Source organism: Genypterus blacodes, unplaced genomic scaffold, assembly GCF_046128005.1.
Source record: "Genypterus blacodes isolate CSIRO-AG114 ecotype Tasmania unplaced genomic scaffold, CSIRO-AGI_Gbla_v1 ptg000053l_1, whole genome shotgun sequence".
Taxonomy (NCBI): domain Eukaryota; kingdom Metazoa; phylum Chordata; class Actinopteri; order Ophidiiformes; family Ophidiidae; genus Genypterus; species Genypterus blacodes.
The window spans coordinates 3,446,897-3,467,812 of NW_027466865.1; the positions used below are offsets into that span (position 1 = coordinate 3,446,897).

The following is a 20,916-nucleotide window of genomic DNA, read 5'->3' on the forward strand; positions in this document are numbered from 1 at the left end:
CCTGGGTATCAGATATACAGTAAATATGTTAACCTCCCATCTTGAGTGGCTTAAGTGCTGCAGTGTAAATTCCAAATCTGATAAAGGAGTTGAGTCAACAGGTTTAAAAAGACTGGATGAGAATGCAGCCTTTAAATGCTTCAGGCAACAAGTAGAATTTACGACCACAGGGTTATGCGAAGAGAACGTCACTAATAGATTACACACACGAAACACACATCCATAGTTTAACCAGCTTTTGCGTTTACGGTGAAGAATGTGAGTCCATTACTTTGATCTGATCTGATGGATGTTATTTTTTACTAACTGTGAATAAAGATTAAAAAATAAATATTACTTCTCCAAAAAAACATTACATTTGGGACATTTCTCTGACTGCAAATAAACCTTCAATTGATCTTTATCAGTCCAGTATCAGCGCCTTATGTATAAAAAGTAATCATACATCCGTTCTTCAGGATGCATGATTCCTTTTTAAATAGCGTTTAGTGCAAATACTTTGACTTGTTTTTTTGTTGTAAACTATACATAGAGACTTACCAAGTTGTTTCAAAGGAATCCATTTATTCCCTCTGTTAGATGATGATAGTTGACTCCAGGCTGAAGAATCCTTAGACCATCAATGTACAGCCAGTATTTGGAGCTTTACTGGTGTTAAGTCCCAAATACTTTGACTAAATCCAGGAAAATACCATCAGCCATCAATCAAAATACCATCAGCCATCAATCAAAATACCATCAGCCATCAATCAGCAAGTGCCTGATGTACAAAAGGAGAACTTTGTCACAGTAGTGCGTGTGTGCGTGCGTGCGTGCGTGCGTGCGTGCGTGCGTGTGTGAATATTAGTTATTGCCGTGTGAAAAAACTGAACCATGAATGTGGGACTGTGTGCTAATAGTGTAGATTTTATGGGTTTGAAACACTGACATCTCAAGTTATGTTTTGATATAATTTGATATGAGTCACTGGACTTGTTGAATACAAACACACTAGTTTTTCCTTTTGTGAAGATGATATTTCAGTTTTTTCCCCAGCAGAGCAGTAGAGACATGATTGTAGACTATAGGCAGACAGACCATCTCATCTCCATGTTTCAGCTTCTGGAAAGAGCAATGAATGAAAGCACCTGTGGCAAAATACATTCAAAACTGGGATGTAGTGAGAACAGAATGTATGGAAGTTGGTCTTTGATGACAAAAAAGGAAGCAGCAAAATTGTTGCTGCACTGCCTGCCACATCTACCTTTTGTGGCTGAAGAGGTTCTGGTTCTACACAGTATGAAGGTGAATAAAAGGTTGATCTTTAGAGGACTCTGTGTCCACCTCTTGAGGCACAGTTGCCATGGCTGCACAAAGACAAGAACAAGCCAGACTTCCATCAGCATTCACTCTCTGTTTATATCTCTGATTTGGTCTCAAACTCCTCAACAATGCAGAACATTAAATAAATTCTTGGCCACAATTTTGACATTCCTCACCAGTCATGTGTAGCTGTATGAAGTTAAATATTGGAATGACGGCTCTGCAAAGAAAAAAGGAAGAAAAGATTATCTGAGCTCATTACTGTGAGCAGTCATTTCATACAGAGCTAGTTCATTAAGCGTATATATCAGATATTGATTAGAGCAAGTTTAATGAGCTATTAAGTCTCTCTTCTAAACCCAACTAGATGCAATTGTAAAAGATTAACGAGGAGATTTGATTTAAAAGTGTCATCTTTTATGGGTTTGGGATGTCGGTCCATGTGTTTAAGATTCCATGTTTACATGGTGTTAAGTGATATATGTACTGCATCTGGTTAAAATGGTACAATAGCAACCGCGGATATTGTCCCCATGGAAATGAATAATTTTACTATCAGCAATGCAAGGGTTTATGAGAAGAATCCCTTAAATGCGGAGGTGGAGGTACTCGTCAACCCAGCCCGGGTAAGGTCATGTCATAGGAGAGGCGACTCAGGCAGTGGTGCTTTGTTTGCCCAGGACAGGGAGAGGCTGGCCCACCTTCATCTCAGTTGTCCAGCAGGAAGAATTGTCACTGCAATGGAGTGCTGTTACCGGTGTGACGCACCTGGTCACGTAGCCCGCCATTACCCAGTGCCAAAAGCCAGCAGCCCCAACTGATCCCCTTTGCCCCACCGCGTCAAGCCAACCACCTGTAGCCCTGTGCTGCCTCCACCTACCTCAAGTCCCGATTGCCAGGCAGGCTGCCCTTCCCTCCCCCAAGATTATCAATGCAGCAGCGACGACATCAAGCCACAGCGGCTCTTCCGTTGCCAATGCAGCTCATCCAGCTCTAGAGCCAGGACACACATGCAAGGCTTTGTCCAAAAACAAACCTCCTCAAGAACTCCTCAGAACAATTCCTGTTCCAACATTAGCCCAAGTGACACCTGTGTCAAAACACACCATATTTCACAAAACCAAAGATTGGACAAAACTGTATCAGATGATCCGGATAATCCCAATCCACATTCCGACGGTGATCCAGTCATGGATGTATACAGACAGTGGTAGTTGTTGTTGCTGAATTCCTGAACATCAAACAAAGGTTCTGGTTGGTTACAGAGGAAATTATTTGTCAGTATCGTCCCACACTGTCATGTGACTGACTTTGGGACTAAAATGGGGCAGAGTTGAGAATGGCTGGCCAGAAGAAAATCACTGTTATGTAGCCGCTGATGGGCTGTACAGACAACCAATTGAGGCGGGTAAACAAACACTGAAACACTGTTGTGATGAACTGGTCAAAGAGTTCAACAAACTAGTGGCCGAGGACGGCATTAGACTTAAGAAGGTGTTCAGAGATCACAGCAGCATGCCTCTCCTGCTGATGGTAAGAGACAATAACACACCGTGAGAACAAAAATCAAATACCTTTTGTATTGCAAAAACCCGAAGAAATGTAGAAGGACTTGTCTTGTATGGCTAGGAAATTACATATTGCATAGAAGGATGATCCTCCTGCCCCACCCCTTAATAAGCACCCTTGGGTGTTTCCATCTTCACTTGTATATAATAACAACACTATCCATCATGATTCCATTTATGTCTCACATCTCCCAGTATTTGTGAAAATGCAAATACCAACAACATAAAAAATGTAAAGGGCATGTGAATCTTCCTATGGAAATGCCCGACACCTGAACTGAACAATGTTTCAGGCAAGTTTGGATGCAACAACAACAACATTTGGTTGAACAGTGCTTTCCCCAGCCCTTAAAGTAGGCGTTACAACTTTGAAAGAACACACACAACTCTTTTAGATGAGTTTTATCAATACAAATGTGAAACAAATACAGTGCAAGGATCATAGGAAGCTGTTGTAAAACTGAGATCTTTTTCTCGCCAAGTTCACCACAATACCTTACAGTCTAACTGTAATAACAAGACCTTATTTTACTTTATTCACTGGCATTTGCTGTTCAGTTCGTTCACTACATACAATTATTTTGCTCCTTGGGAGTCCCTAAGGTTAAGGGCCTGAGGATGAACTAAATTATGTGCCATATTGCATTTGCAACATGTCTTTATCAAATTGTGAACTCATCCTGTTTCTGGGCTAAGACCCAGATCCTACCTGACCCTGAGAACTGCTTCTGGCCATTTGGCATTTTTGGAAACTTTTTGGATTTCTTTTTTCTGCTTTGTATTTTCTGCACACAGAGTAGTGTATAAGAATGTATTATAAAAAACACACGTGTGCCCATGTAGTTTGTTATAATTGAGACAAAAGATGGAAGCACTCATTCATTACACGACTCAATCTAAAGATTATAATCAACCTATATAGCCAATTTTTGTAGCGCATCTTCGAATGCGTTTGGATTCGGTCTGACTCCGACTTTACCGCAGTTTCATATATATAACAACAAACATCATCTCCCTCCCACAGAAGGCCGACGGTGGGCTGGCTAGGAAGCGTGTGTGCGTATATGTGCGTGTGTGAAGGGGGCGGCGAGGGTGTGTGTGTGTGTGTGTGTGTTGGGGGGTGGGGGGGGGGGTTAATAGAATAGGGTGTTGCATATTGATGACGATAACGACACCCACCTACAGTTCATTTAGATGCCCGCGCATGGTCCTGGTTCTCTCCCTCCCGTCACCGCGCGTCTCCCGCTGCTCGGTATTTATAAGGCGCCCCGGTGCGCGGAAAGGCACAAGCATGTCGCGTCTCTAGAGGAGCGGAGCGCGTCGCTGCGACTTGGAGACGCTCGGGTGCCAGAGAGACGTGCAGCCGCTGCCGAGGAGCACACGCGGGAGTTTGCTTTCAACTTTACGGCAGCACATCTTTGTGACAGCGACCCTGCTCTGCTCTCAGGGGTAAGAGGTTACGACATTTTTTATTTCACTGTCCTGTTCCTTCTATCTTTCCTTTTTGTGATTGTGGGAGATTAGATTGCGCATTCCTCCGGTGGATAGAGGTCTAACGCGGCTTGAGTTCAGAATAGATGAGCGCTCCTGTGGTCGTTTGATTAATTATTTCTATTTTGTAAACCGTCATTTCCACACAAAACGTCGGAGTTTGTTGCCTTTTCAACAAAACAGGTCTTTACAACTTGATTTGAATAAAGGCTCGATGGTGACATCTTGTGATAATTTCGCTTGTGATGATCATGATGAGAACAGTGTAAAATTAATAATAATGATTTATTTATTTTTCTAACCACCCACGCGTTTTTGTAACTGCCCTTATATGTGTAAAGTCGTTGGTCCTTCACATTTGGATATTTGATATTGAAGGTGAAATGTCATCTCACTGTCACGCTTATCCATCAGTTGATAGATGACATCTAAGGCTGAATTCAGAAACCACAACAGCAACACGTAGTTCTGTCGCTGCTTGTTCCTCTGCTGAGTGGACTTACCTGCAGGGAAATAATAAGAAAGTTTCAGTCTTCGGAGTAGATTGACGAAATGTGTCATTGCCTGGTTGACATGTGTAAATACACGAGTGTAGCGTTGGTAAACAGGTACAAGCAGGTTATCAGCAGGCACATGATGTTTAACTTCATGCCGTTCAACCAGGTGGTAAAGAAGTTATAAACAAATATTGGGAGGTAAAACACATAGGAGGAACACACACACACACACACACACACACACACACACACACACACACACACACACACACACACACACGAGGGGATTTGTGACAAAATGGACAAGTTATCAAAAAAAATCCCCTCTTTTTCAAGCTTTACATGCAAAGTCTGCAACAAAATCACCGCGTAAATAAATACTTCCATAAAGCATTTATGCACTCAAGAACTGTGTTTGTAGCCTAGAAGTTTCTGTTTTTTTTTAATGTTGTGCAACTATACATCAGTTGATCGGGGTCGTGTGTGTGTGTGTGTGTGTGTGTGTGTGTGTGTGTGTCTGTGTGTGGGCGTGCGTGCGTGCGTGCGTGACGGGAAGATGCAGTCAATCTAAAACAGTGTATCCATCCATGCTTAATTAAGATCGCAGTGTAACTTCCAAACCGTCTCGATAACTTCAATGACTAGTTTAAGTGTTTTTGTTTAATGTTCGATCCTTTATCATTGCATTAGATTATAGAAACGCAGCATGTGTCATTTGCATAAAGCTTAAATTGTGATTAAGTATGGGAGCCTTCAGAGCTACACGAGGCTGATTAGCGTGGGCGAGATCACGCTGGAATCTCCATATTTAGTGTAGAGAAACGGGGGATCCGGGAAGCCTATAGGCTGTGACACGCAACCATTTGATAGGAAATTGGAAGTTGAAAGTCGTTGCATCTTTATTGTTAAAAACACAGATTTGGTGCCGCTGTGGTGGTGTTGCACAGTGAGAAAGCACCGACACGCTATACACGCGTGGGTTCAGATCAGGCACAGAGCGTATGGGAGCAGCTACAAAGAGGGTGGATGAAAGGGGGTGAAGTCACGCCTGTGTACCTCTGACGCGTTCGGTCAAAGAAAAAAAAAAGGCCTATTTGACGCGCAAATCTTATCAAAAGCAAGAAAAAGTGGAAAAGTGACGCTCCGACCGGCCTGGTTGGAGGATCACATCTGAGTTCGTATTTGTGGACTGTAGTGGAAATTTAAACTTCATTTTAGATATAATAACACGTATAGGTCACGTATAGCACCCTATGGCTTCAGTCAGCTGATTTGACATGGGTGACGTCAGACGAGCAGACGTTTTTTCCCCTCTACAAACAAGAGATGAAAGCAGCAGAGCAGAGTGAGATGATGAGCGGCGCGGCGCTGTCCGTGGTGCTGAATCCCTGCAGCTCAACCCTGTGTGTGTGTGTGTGTGTGTGTGTGTCTGTGCGTGTGTGCGTGTGTGTCATTGTCACAGACTAGTAAAGACACGCCGCTGATTGCTTTGCGCCAAAGGAAAACATAGAATTTCATAGAAAACGCATCTTCAGTGTTTATTTTTTTGTTCATAAAGTTCATAAAGTTAAAGTGGTGGAATAATTGGATTGGAGCAAGTTAGGGGCCGGAGGGGGATTGATGATGAGATCATGCAAGGACTCACACAGACGCCATACGAATGGGTGCAGAAGTTGAGGCGCTTGAGTGTTTCTCTGAGTGTGTTCACCCCAAATAGTTTTCATGAAATACGAATATAAATCATTTTACACGCTTTTTGTGCAGTGTATGGCCATTTGTTTTTACAATATTAAGTTTCGTCAGTAACGCACGGAAAGAATGAGAATGAGATAAATGAGGAATGATCCTTCATAAAGAATGAGTGGGAGAGAAGAACGCAGTACTCAAATAAACACAAAATTGTCAATAATATGTACATATGAAAGTATTTATAATGAGCTGGATGCCATTTGCCACCTGGACTGTACCATTATTAATATGCAGATCCATAGATATCTATTAATGAGTTGCTTACTAGAACAGCTTAGAGTTCATCAGGAAACATGTCTGCATGGTGTCAGTTAGACCTTTTCATGGGACCCTGTGCTGTATACCTGCTGGCTTTATTAGTCTATTAACTCATCTAACACGTGCCTTTGCAAACATTACAGAAAGGCTCATGTAGATTCTGACGCTGATCAGTTGGATGATAGATTTCCACGTCCATGACAATATTTTGCAGCTGTAGCACCACAGGGCCTAATGATCTGTGTAATATTACTTCCTGCAAATATTCCTCTTTGGTGACTCATCTACCCTCCGACTTGTGTTAAATCAACATGTAAAACAAATCTTGCAGTTGAGGCAATTTCCTCCAACACTAATAGAACTTCCTCTCCCCCCCCCTCCTCTTATTCTGTTGCTTTTCAGAGACGCCCCAGGGGACGCGTATTCGCCACATACACACACGCAAGCGCACACACGCATTCAAACACAGGCGCCATGCAGGAGTCAGAGCCCACAGTGTGCCAACTGCAGCCCAACATCATCTCGGTGCGTCTCTTCAAGAGGAAGGTGGGTGGCCTGGGATTCTTGGTGAAGCAGAGGGTGTCCAAGCCACCTGTCATCGTGTCCGACCTCATCCGGGGAGGTGCAGCAGAGGAGTGCGGCCTGGTGCAGGTGGGCGACATAGTTCTGGCTGTCAACAACAAGCCCCTGGTGGACCTGTCCTATGAACGGGCACTGGAGACACTGAAGAATGTGTCACCAGAGAGCCACGCTGTGCTGATCCTCCGTGGGCCCGAGGGCTTCACCACCCACCTGGAGACCACCCTGTCTGGGGACGGATGCCAGCGCACTGTGCGTGTCACACGACCCGCTTTCCCACCCTCAAAGTCCTACGAGCACTGTTCCCCGCTCAACCCCTTCATCCCTGGGCAGCAACAGCTGAACAAGGAGCCCCAGCTCAGAGCCATTGAGAACCTGACTCCCTCCGTCAACCAGTCCCTCCTGCAGAAAGGAGGCGTGCAGGCCCAGGACCCCCTGCTGACCAAGGATGGGGGCCGGGGCGCACTACTGTGTAACGGGCTGGAGGAAAACAATGAGCTCCTGAAGGAAATCGAGCCAGTGCTGCACCTCATCAAAACCACCAAAAAGGAGATCAATGGAGAAGGCCAGAGGAATGCTGGGAGAAAAGACGCAGAGATTCAAGTGGCCTGGTAACGTGTCAAGTCTTTTTACTTTATTGATCACATAGTTACATTTGATAACTTTTTACTCCACTGCACATATCTAAATGGTTGAATTAGTTTTCTTTTCTTTCTCACTTTCTTTCCCAATCTATCAAGCAATTTACCTTCTGCCCTGTCCTCCTTTCACTGCTTGACTGATCCAAAACCATCAATATCACTTCACCTGACCACATGAGGATTGCATCCAACACTTGACAATAAGTCACTTTTCTTTTGTCAAATTCCTAAAGAATTAGGTTAAAATGACAAATCAACTGTTGAAAAGTCATTTTCAATTACTACATTTGATTTGGTTTATTTCAATTGTATTTATTTTTATTTAGTTTTTCCCATAAAAACCTTTTAGTCAACAGCAAATGTAATCCATAGTTCACTATTTCCCCCATAGTAGCATAGATAGTCACTCTATCTTCACTGCGTACAGTCTGGATGAAAGGTTAGATTAGCATTAGTGTGTGTGTTTCGGTTTTGTACACATACTGTATCTCATGTTGTGATCAATGATAATTGATCTTTTTTTTAAAAAAGAAAACGACAAGCTGTTAACAACAGCTGTGACTGTGCATTACTCTACAATTTCAGGTTAGAGTTCAGGGAGAATTATCCCCATCAGGCTCAATGACACTTCAGCAGGGTGATTATTCATTGACACAAGAGGTTGCACCTGTGTTCCCCCCCGACTCACTCCTGGCCTCTGACTGTCCCTGAACGACTGATCCAGCTGTGCCGCATTAACTCTTACACACATGTTCTTATTGACTCATTGTACAGAGGCGAGATATTGCTGTCTGCAAACTGGCCTCTCCGGCTCAGAACATGACCCCAACCTTACCAAGGCCACTTCTATATGTCATGTTCTGTCTTCATCTGGGTTATCTGGTTTAGTGCTTTCTTCATGAGGCATGGGTGTGATGCAAAGACCATCCGACTTCACATGTTACCTCTGCAAAGGAGATTATATTTTGATGTTTTCATCCTTGTTAGTTAGCAAAATTGACAGAATTCTGACACAACCTGGTGTCAGGGTGGAAGGAGGCCCAGAGAGGGAGACGATTCCATTTAGGTGGGGGCAGATTGGGGAATTTCTAAAAGTACCGAGAACCTTTACCTTAAATATAAAATGAAACACATCTATCCCATAATATCATGCCAGGCAGCACATGAAAATATAATATTATGCAGATTCAGTAGCAAGCATGCTAAAGTGTTTGATGTATCTTTAATAGTGAGGGATAGAGTTTCTTTCTCCACGTGTATGCCGAAAAGCAAGACCAACGTTGTCCAGGCCTGCGTGGTCTTGGTGGAGGTATGCAATCTAATGAGTTTGTTTTTAATGTACAGCCGCAGTAGTGGGTGTGACATAAACAAAAAACGGAAGATTTCTTTCTTTATTAGTTAATTAGTTGGCTTTTGTTAAAGTCGTGACCGGTGAACGCCGTATCTGCATCGCTCCACATTTTCCTTCTAATCTTAATTATATGCTACAACTCAATTAACCTATTGTCTCTCCAAACCTGTTGCAGACTTGTTATCAGGCCATTGTTTTATCATCTTGCCACAGAATGCACTATTTCACATTCATTTATATTTCACATTCAGTGAGGAAGACACACTAATGCCAAGTTTAGATTGCTTTTACTTTGCTTTAGTTTGAGGCATTCTCTCTAGACCCGCTATTCATTAAGCTGCACAGTGCAAGCCAATATACAATTCCTGCCTCTCTCTAAATGCTGTGTGTTATGCACTGTGTTACTGTTATTGGCGTCTCAGTTATCTTCTATTATATACCCGACCAATTGAAATCAAATGAGCCACAGTCTCCTTGAATTAATATTTGTTTCCTGTCCAATCCAACTGCACTCTCTTTTGTCTCATAAATATGTCTTAAGTGATTCATTGCTATCTGGGGAGACATGTGCTGAGAAAAAAAAACATTGCTTGCTAAATATGTTTTTATTAATGGGACCACCTGTGTTTGCTTGAAGATGGGATTTTAATAAATGCATTCTATACTATGTGGGCAAACTAAAAGATGTTGACATTTGGGCGGCACTAGTAAGACATTTGCTAATCTAATTTTGTCTTGCGACCTCGTGACATTTTAGTTGTGGAAGGTTGTCTGAAGAAACCCTGGACACTGGAATGAATGGACACTGATCTCTGTTCTCTCCTGTCATATTTGTGCAGTAATGTCTCTCAATTGAATTACTCACTGACCATTTCCCTGGAATGGAATGGCATATTATTACCGATGGCTTGTTTTCACAGCAGAAGCTGTTTTAATTTCACAATTCAGCATGAGGCTGTTGCTCCCTGTCATGAGTCTGAATAAATGACTGATGATAAGTTTTCTTCGTTTCTGCATGTCTGAACTCCACCTCAAAATTGTGGGGGTGAATAATGCTCCTGCAAATCGAGCAATACAGAGGAACAGTGTGAGAGGAACTGTGAAAAAGGAGAAAAGATGCTTGCAAAGATTTACAATTAGCATAGGCACGTGCCTATGAGGGAGATGAGGGGGAAGTGCCAAAGACAGAAAGACAGTGGGAGGCGATATGTGTGTGGGCGTTTTCTATCGGAGGAACGCACATTTGAGATCACGCCAATGATTTTGCTGTTTTTATTCATGTCTCATGTGGTTTCTCACAGCAGTCGCACAGGGATCTCCCCTCCCCCTTCCCTCTGAGTCTCTCAGTTTCAGACTTGTAGTAGTGACAGAGTTCTCTCGCTCTTCACGTTCTGATCTCCTTGCAGTTCTAACGTAGTGGCAGCTGTGTTCATTTTAATTCTCAGTCACTTTTAATTTTTTGTCTCCTGATATCACAGATAGAGGACACTTGTCTTCAAGATGCATTGATCAACATTTTTGTTAGTAACTTGAACACTGAACTGCAAGTGTTGCTCACAGTGACAAGCTCACAGAGAATCATCACCAAACTCAGCAGCTATTGGGAGCTTCAGGCTTCATTTCACAGCCACACATTGAATGAACAGTTGAGTCTCGATTGGACTCATCAACCCTGTTTCCTGCAGTAGAAGCAGCTGTTTCCAGATAAATTGTGATAATTGTGGCAATTGTGTCCCTACTAACCCCATCTGTGACATCACAACTCAACGTTACTTGATGATTCATGTTACAGCGTAGGCTTGAGCTTTTTTCTGACATATTTGTGTGCCAGCATCTGCACCAGGTTGAATGTATAAATGTAGAGTATGTCTGTAGTTCATTTGGGATGATAAAATGTTTATGGATGACAAATAATCCCATTTAATTCCGATATTTGTTTTCTGCATTTTTCTCAGTTTTCAAAAATGAGGGCAGCGGAAGTATGTACACATGGAATGTACTTTAAGTAACACAGTGACACTGGAGATGCTGCCTCTAAATTTAGGGATTATCTTTACTTTTTTCCAAAATCTCCTCAATTAAATTTTCATTTTCATATGGCAATCTAAGTCCACAATACTTACATTACTTACGTTGTGCTACTGCTAATTCAAAGACCTATGACACAGAGTTGGATATATGTTACATACAGTAAAACACTAAAATCCCTCTTTGTAAAAAGCAAGAACTCACCATCTGTAACATTTCCCGTGGATTTGTTTTTGTCAAGCTCCAAAAGAGTCTGAATACAGATCAGGATGAGGAAAAGACTTTACGACTCTATTACACATAAGTTGAATAACACATAAACATAAAACAGATTCTTCTTAACAGACTAAACTGAACAGAAAAATGTTAATGCAGCAGAGTGTGCACAAGTCCAAATTGTCCTGAAATGAGATATAATCAGCCAGAATAAAGTCAATCACTGATGTTTGTGTGCACAATTGCAATTGTGCGAGCATTCCTGTTTTAGCAGCGGTGCGGAAGGCTTCAGCTCCATGTTTTATGCATTTCCAAAAGAGGAGAACGGCCAGCTTGCTCACTGCCAGTCTATCCGTGTGTGTTCTGACCTGGTTTTGTGAGGTGAAGGGTGTAGTTTGGGAGCAGATGTGCGAGCTCACACGCCTGACAGGGACCCGTGTGTAACTTTCAGGGACCACGGAATGGGAAACGGCACGTCCCCTCAGATGGCGTCACAAAACGACAAAGAGATTGATGACCAGCTGAAGAAAAACAACATGCCGACGGTGATCAGCAACCCTGAGAGCAACAAGGTAAAACAAAACAAGTGGTTGACTTTATAATGCTCCTGACCAATTTGTTATGTCTTGTTATCTGTGTGCATGTGTGTGTGCGTGAGAAACGTGCATCTGCATTAATTCGTGCAACTCTACTTGCCCATAGATCAATGACTTCAACAACAGCTGACCTTATTTTGTGTGTTTCCACACGTTTACAAGCACACTCACTATGTTAATCTCTGTAGCTGTGAGGCACGTGCGTCCATGAGTGCCTGTGCCCGCCTGCCTCTTTATCCTTGCACCATAATCCACAATTTGCCCATTCTGAGCACATGGGCCTTTCAGCATCTATGTACGTAGCTACCATAGTTATGAAACCTCTGCTTCAGATCCTATCACCTAAGCATTAGAACCTTCCGGCAGAAAGCCAGTGAAGCATTAAACCCAGCTTATGCCTTCCACACAGAAGGGTCTGGTCACAGGTCTGAGTGCCTGTGACGAGGGTGGTGTCGTAATCCTCAGTTTATCCACCCACTTATGACGTCGTTCAAGCCCCATCAATGGGGCCGGATGGGGCGAAATGATTCTAGGAGGCCAAATGAATGCGTGCAGCTGCTCCTGATCCATCACTCTCCATCAAATGTGGCCCTCTTGCAATCATCCAGCCCCTCAAACCTGCACGGACGAGAGTGTTAATGTGCTTGAGTGTGTGTTTGCAGGGATGAGGATGATGCATGCTTACTGGCTTTGGCAGAGCATATGCATGTTGGTGTCACAAGAAGCCATAGGTTTTTCTTGGTAGTACGTGCCCTGGCAAACTTTACCCCCCATGTGGCTGTGTTTGGGAGATGGAATCTGTTGTGCTGTTTTGAACGCTGTTTCATATTAAGATAGTTTATGAAATATTACATCCTGGTGCACAACAAGGTAGATAGCTCATAACACTAATAAAGAATAGAGACAGTACTTTGAGTGTTCAGGAGATAATATATGTACATATACAGTCCATCTTGACTCGTCCATCTGGTTGTTGCTCTGCTGGCACCCACACTAACTTTGATGGCTCGTCGCATGTATAAGTGGAACGATTTCAGAAAAATTTGTCGTCACTTTTCCATGATTACACACAAGGATGTCAAGTGCCACGTCGATAGCCTGTGAATTAGTTTTCTCACTTTGATGAAGGACGACCTTGTGCCTCGAGCTTGTGCTTCTGCTCCCGCATAATTTAATGTTCAATAAGCCACTTGCATGGGAAAGGTGGCAGACTGTTCTGTCAAATTCCACCAGCTACTGAATTTTGGAGAGTCGGCCACCATTCCAGACAATCCAATGAAAGCAGAGGATATGTAACCAAGCCAGGAAGATAGCTTTGATTCTCTTTTCATGGCTTAATCACGAGTGAATAAGGTGCTCAACCAAAATACAGACAAATCCACAGTTACGTGTAATGAACGACATCACTTTCAATTTCTCACACTGTCAGTCTCTTATTGTCTCCTTTTTTCACTCTACCTCCTGTCTTGCTTCTTTCCATTAGAATAATTTAGATTGATGGATGAATGAGGGAGTTTACTGCATAACTGCAATCAACAAAAGGACCTCAGTGCTTACTACCGTCAGAAAATGATCCTCATCATAGTCTTCTCTGTTGGCTCCCTAATGCAGAATGCAAACATGTTTTGTGTGACGCTCTGACGTCAAACACTTAACAGTAATCACAACAGCAAGCTTGTTGTCAGAGGTGGGAGCTCATTGTTGTAAAGGGAAACAACATGTTCTGATCTATCTTATAGAAAGAAAAGTAACTTCAACAAACATACACTCAGGCAAGATTAGACTGAAAAATGTGTATTCATTCTAACTGCGGGAAACACAAGAACAAAGCAGTAAAACTGTCCTCAGAAGATAGAATGACTCGACTGAGAATAGACACATGAAAGCTGTCTGATACTAAAGTAATGTGCACGTGAGATGTGAGAGAGGCCATGCCAGAAGGAAAGCAAATGATGAAATGACTGACAAAATAAATCATTTACTGCTGTGGGATCCCTGCAGCAAAACGTCTTTGATTTGCTTCAGCAACTTTGCACCGGCATAAATAAAAAGCAAAACTTGTCTTACTGGCAGGACCCATCAACTGCATCAACACAGATGATTCACAGATGATTGCCATAGTTGGATTTTATGAGCAAATGGGAATTATGGGAACATTTTTTGAGAGGAATAGATCTGACAGACCTTTCAGCACAAAATGCCACTAGATTATGATTATTTAGTTTGGGTTAAGTACGGTAATTTGGTGCTACATATATATCTATTTGGTATGGGTACATTCGGGGTACAAATTGGCTTCTGTTTGAGAGACATTCAGAGAGATTGTTGGTGGATAGAAAATAAACTTAAATGTACATAGTGAAACTAAAATTGCAGGTCTGTGCACTTGCAAGATAATGAGGAAATAATACACAACTGCTGCCGTTTCTGTGTGAACGAGCCTCAATTATCCACATTTGTTTGAATGAGAATCTCTTTCCGGTACAGCGAGCTTTCTTTCTGTGCACATCCTCGGTAATAACAATGGGTTATGTCGGAGCTGCACTATGGGGGTTATTGCTGTCCAAGCACAAGCACACAGGAACCAAGCTCTTATTTACTCTGTGTGAGCGAAATCAGTTTCAATTCAAACCTCCTCATGCCTACCCACTCTTTCAGTGGACATGAAATGGCACTGAGACTCCACTGGCATGACAGCAAGCACCATGATTGTTTCACTGTTGAACAGAAAAGTGCTTTAGCGTAACATTCACAATGCCATGAGAGATGATGAAAGAGGCTGCAAGGTGTGAGCTTGATTACACCCATCACAATGTGACTTGTTCTATGAAAGCTTACAGTCGACAATGTGGCTAAATTGCTGGCATTCACAAGTCAATAGCTACGGTATTGGAAACCCCAGTGAGCCAAGTCTTGCCTGGTGTTTGACGCTGTTGAATGTGTTATCTTGGAGCAGAAAGGAAAAAACAGAGAATGTGAAGTAGAGTGAGTGAGTGAGTGAGTGACGAAGCACAAAGACAATATATTCTCATTGAGAAAGGTGTGGAATGGAACTCTTACATTTCTTTATTGCAGTCATTCTAAACATCAATATGAAATTGCTGCAAGATATGATGTATGATAGCCAGCTTGTTCTGGAGAAAATAAGCATAACAATAATAACAAGCCTGCCAATCAATGTCTAATCACAGGGCCCTTTAGTGTTGTGTGTATGTGTGTGTGTGTGTGTGGGGGGGGGGGGGGGGGGCTCACTGATACTAGGTTATGAAAGAGCATGAGCAGCAAAGGTAGCCCAGGGGCCAGGAGGCGTGAGTCAGATACAGAAGGATTCATGGTTAAATGCCTGTGTGCTTTTTCCAGCCTCCAGCCCAGGGCCGCACATCACCCAGCAAGACGCTGCAGAATGGCAGCCCCTCCAAATGCCCCCGCTTCATCAAGATCAAGAACTGGGAGACTGGCACCCTGTACAATGACACACTCCACCACATGTCCAGCAAGGTAACTGTATGGGCGGGTATGCATATTGAGTCTTCAAAGGCCTAAATTATGAAACAAATGGAAACAGTTTTCCAGTGAAACCAACTTGTGTGGTGTGTTTGGTGTGTGATATGTAAGGGGTGCAAGACAAATTTCAATTGTGTGTGATTGCTGTCAGTTGCATGCAAAATGACTTAAATAAACTATCTTAAATCTTAAATCTTAAATCTTATTTTCCTGCTATTGTGTGTCACAAGTGCACTGATCGTAAGATACTGAGATCTGCTGAGAAATTGTGTTGTTGTTTAAGAAAATACTAGTGTTAGGACTTAAAGACAAAACCCATTGAGAAGATGAGTTGTCACCCACCCATTTGTCCATCCCCCCTCCCCCTCCTCCTCCCTTCATTCCTCAGTCTGTCCGCTCCCAATCATCGCCGCTCCTTGTATTCACATTCGCCTCATTTTGCACGGTAGAAGAGTTGCGTTGTGTAGGAAAATGTGGCTGTTTAAATAATACACAGCAGTTGGCCACAGCTGCATGCTGATCGGTAAGAAAAGGGCTGTGTGTGGCACCGCATCTGCATCCCTGTTCATCTATCAGCCAGCCCGTCCATCCATTAAACCGTTTTATCATGCAGGCAAGTTTCTAATTCTAGTTAGTAAGTCTGTCTCACCAGCACAAGGTCTTTAAGTATTCAACCCTCTAAAGATCGCAGCCATTTCGTGAACAGCAAACAGCAAACAGCAGCCTAATTACCTTGCTGACTTATCGGACAGGCTGTTGTGTGCATCCCAATGAATAGCCCCTAATAGCATCTTCAGATTTATTATATATCACAGACATTGCTGTATTGGAGGATGATCCATCTTTTTCCAAAAGGACAGCTGGCTGGCATGAATGCCCAGAGCGGTATGACGAGCGGACGTGCTGGAGCAAGAGTGATTCCTTTGTTTTATTTTTAACACTCCCTGCTATACGCATCCATTTCCCCTTCTTACTCCACCATAACAACTCATTTTCCTTTCTTGTCTTTACCATAGTTGTTTTCCTCCTTCCTGCTTTCATTTCTCATTACTATTATCCTTTATGTGCTATCTTTGTTGGTTTTGTTTTTGGGCACTTTCTATATCCATCAGAAAGTCTCACTCAATTTCCTCTCCCATGATCCCCTTGATCCGACAAGCAGCAAGGGTATGTTTGTTGTCTGGCTTGCTTTTTTGAGGGCTGGAGTTTATCTTGGACAGATTGAGTGTTTGAACACTGCAAAGCAGCTGGTTGCGCGTAACAATTTTAGCAGAGCTGAGGTTATTGTCAAATTTACATGGCCATTGTTTCCGTCGCCGTCTCCTGCTCACTCAGTCTCTGTAACCTGGTGAAGGCATCTAGAGCAAAGCGAAGTGACAGCCAACTTCAGCTCATATCATATTAAACTGACCACACATGGTTGCTCTCAGCTATGAATAATCATCTATTTGCATCCGTCTGTTTTCTGTTTTCTCTCTTTCTTTTCGCCTCGTCGTGCTTTTCTGTCTTCCTGTCTCCACTCGACGGAGGGATGCCAATCCATACATGACTCACTCACTTACTCATTCATTAAGATTCATGCCAGCAAAATAATGAAAGGAATTTGAAAATAGTCAAGATCCCTTGTATTCATTTTGGGTGCCGAATATCTAATGTTATTTTAACCAAGTGCTTGCAGCTTTACGCAGTTAGATCATCCAATCACTGTTACCGACATTGACTTTTTCAAGGCTTATTTGGTCTTTTGGAAGGACCCACAGACCAGTGTGATTGCTATGCCTCAAATCTGTGTGGCAATAGTAGCAGTTAGATGGTTTCTCTACCCACAGTGCAGTCATTGATTATACGGTATAATCATTGTGATTCAAAGTCAAAATACGGACAGAAATAAATTGAAAGGGCAATAAAAAAATGTTTATTTTCTTGTGAATAAAGTTAAAGTGAGTTAAAATGCTGAGTTTATCATTTAATTCGCACAGAATATTACTCAGGCATTTCTTCTCAAGCAGAACCGAGACTCCAAACTTAGACGGCTAATCTAAAATGAATGGAGAAATGATACAGTGACTGTGGATTTATAAATTAACAAGGTGTCGTGCTGCTTTCATCATGCAGGCAATGATGAGACGCTGATGGATGTCTCTTGTCTCTTACACAAGAAAAGAAACCCTGAAGGCCATTTGACACTAATTAACAACTCTTTGTTTTGTGCACAGTCAAAATGATTTAATCTTGCCGTGTTAGCTTTTATCAGTGTCATTATTGGAAATTAGATTTTGTGGATATTTGCAAAGCCATTACCAGAGGATGTTCCATATGCCATGATCGCCTGGTCCGTTAGCTGCATTTGGCAAAAAATAGAAATCATCCTTCACGCTCGTTTCTCATCTGTCGCGTCATTTTTAATTTCAGATGCCAATCTGCAACGAGAAGGTGTGCTCAGGCTCCATCATGATACCGACCACGCACACCCGAAAGCCAGACGAGGTCAGAACCAAAGAGGAGCTACTTCCACTGGCCACTGACTTCATCGACCAATACTACACCTCCATCAAAAGGCAAGAAGAAGAGTTTTGAGAGATAATATAACTGACAAACCCACACTCATGCATAGACTCTCTCTCTGTCTGTCTCTGTCTCTGCTCTGCATTCAGGAACGGCTCTAAGGCCCACGTGGACAGACTGGAGGAGGTGACCAGAGAGATAGAGGCTTCAGGAATGTACCAGCTAAAAGATACAGAATTGATTTATGGAGCCAAACACGCCTGGAGGAACGCTGCCCGCTGCGTGGGGAGGATCCAGTGGTCCAAACTGCAGGTACGACATCTCTAAATTCATGGTGCAGCTTAATCCTGTCTTGTTGTACAGATTCCGTGGTTCTTTTTATTACCTTTACCTCTAATTGAGTCAAAAAAATTTTAGCTAAAAAAATCTCTCCATGTAGCGACATTATTTCCAATACAAGTCTGTTTCTCAGGCAATGGTTGTGAAACATCAAATGGAAAATTCAGTTTTGAAGTCAATTATAGACCAAAATAGTGAGATAATGATAATTTTTGTAGTATCGCCCTATGTTTACTTTTCTTTTCTTTATTTTAACCACAATGGTCTATTTTCAAGAGACAGCAATTACTGTATGCTGCATTACTCCCAATATTCACCAAAGCAAAAGAAGGAGTAGAAGAGAAAACAAATATTAACTCTGACTCATGTTCAGTGGCAGATTTGCTTGGGGAGGTTCACATTATAAAGCTGACTGTTGGTTCACTGTGAGTTGCTGTTACATTTTCACTGCGCATAAACTCTGAGGTCTGAGTTCTCATTTCCACATTTGCTTGCCAGGTTTTTGATGCCAGAGACTGCGCAACAGCTCACGGAATGTACAACTACATCTGCAATCACATCAAATATGCGACCAACAAAGGCAACTTAAGGTACATACACACACACACGCTCAACCACAGCCTTTCCCTTCCTTTTGTCCTTGGCTGTTGTTGCACGTTGCTCATGTGCCATCTACTACACTTCTTCCCATTCCCATCTGTTGCTGGGTTTATCTCTGCCCTGCTCTCCATCTCTTTCTACCCTGACTTGACCCACTGTCCCATCTGTCAATGTGTCCTCTGTCTTTTAACATTATATCTGACACTGTCTGCTGCCTGTCTGTGTGTCAGCATCTCACCGCCGACCGCTGCCCTGCTGGAGAGGCGGCAGACCTTGCTAACAAGCAGTCATTTGTCAGACCTGCACAGTGTCCGCTCACTTTCTGCCAAGTCCTAATCACATGTGACACCTCATATTTACTCCTTGGATGATGGATGGCTTGTGACTCATTACTACACTTAGCCTGGGTTGCTGAGGGACAACTCAGATACACATGTTGATAAGAGCCAGCAAAAGGCTCTGGCACCGTCAGTCTGGCTTGCTTTTACCATGAATTCACAAAAGGTTAATAATGTGGTTCCATTCCAAGTTGTAACAACTGAAATGGTTTAGATATTGTGAATAAAAGATGATTAGATTCCTAATAAATCCAACTGTACTGGAGTTGAGTGCAGTGGAGTACAAAGGAGTGACATCTGACGATGTAATTGACTGAGCGGATACTGTAAACACACTTCTGGCATAATTAAAGCCAAGAAGTAGCTAGATAATGCAATATCACACGATTGCTGCATGTAATAACAGCATTTACCCCCGTCTGAGCTGAGGGATTGTGTCTGGAGATGTGGACTGTGGTGTTTGCACCACTGGCCCACATTCACACCAGCTGCTCCCCTTCCCTGACTTACAGCCAGCTTAGCAATATGAACACGTTTGTCTAGTTGCGGCATTAAAGCGGCGCTGTGCTGAAGGACGGGGCAAAGGCAGGACAAAGGCAGTGACACTTTGGCCCTGGGTGACAGGAAGAATGCTCACCATCTGTAAGCAAGCGTTTGATGGATGTAATTACTTAATGATAAATTACAGTGTGCACATCATCAAATGCTTTGCTGCTCAGCATCTTACCTCTTGTGTGATGCGTCAATCGCAAATGAAATGAATTGAATGAATTATAAAAAGACGGTAACAATGTCACACATTCAAGTCAAATCTCTCCTTCAGTAAAGGACTCTTGCCTGACTGTTTTCAAGGAAAAGGAGTTTATTCATCTTTTGTGTCAGCTGTTTTTATTCATTGTTTTTTTTAATTTAATTGGATGTGTTTTGTATTGCAATGTTTTGTTTGACACACTTGAATTATCATAATGGACTCTTTTTTAGAAATGGGACTCTATTTCATTTGTTTTATTCCTCTCAATTTTTCTAGTGTCATCTTTCATCAGCTCTTTTTGTTTTTAATGAGGTTAAAGCCCTCAGTAGAATCTCAGGTGGTTACATAAACAATAGAACTGTAATACTAATAATATTCAATGGACATCTGAGACATGATTAACATGCTAATATGCTGCATGTGTCGCACAGGTCAGCCATCACCATATTTCCTCAGAGGACAGATGGCAAACATGACTTTCGGGTGTGGAACAGTCAGCTGATCCGCTATGCCGGCTACAAACAGCCTGATGGACATATCCTTGGAGACCCGGCTAATGTAGAATTCACTGAGGTATGAATTCAGAGCACCGTTTTAAAGGTT

At 42.5% G+C, this 20,916-nt stretch overlaps 1 protein-coding gene across 2 annotated transcripts in view; it reads left to right on the forward strand.

Moving 5' to 3' along the window:
- The first annotated feature begins 4,126 nt into the window (after window positions 1–4,126).
- Window positions 4,127–20,916, forward strand: part of nos1 (nitric oxide synthase 1 (neuronal)) — a 36,914-nt gene continuing 20,124 nt past the window's right edge. The window contains exons 1-8 of one of the 2 annotated variants that reach the window (XM_076150982.1): window positions 4,127–4,319; window positions 7,268–8,055; window positions 12,132–12,252; window positions 15,637–15,774; window positions 18,193–18,338; window positions 18,435–18,597; window positions 19,123–19,214; window positions 20,745–20,886. In XM_076150982.1, the coding sequence (XP_076007097.1) occupies window positions 7,340–8,055; window positions 12,132–12,252; window positions 15,637–15,774; window positions 18,193–18,338; window positions 18,435–18,597; window positions 19,123–19,214; window positions 20,745–20,886 (1,518 nt within the window). In that variant the 5' untranslated portion in view covers window positions 4,127–4,319; window positions 7,268–7,339. The remainder of the gene's footprint in view (window positions 4,320–7,267; window positions 8,056–12,131; window positions 12,253–15,636; window positions 15,775–18,192; window positions 18,339–18,434; window positions 18,598–19,122; window positions 19,215–20,744; window positions 20,887–20,916) is intronic. The other variant, XM_076150983.1, reaches the window with a different exon arrangement.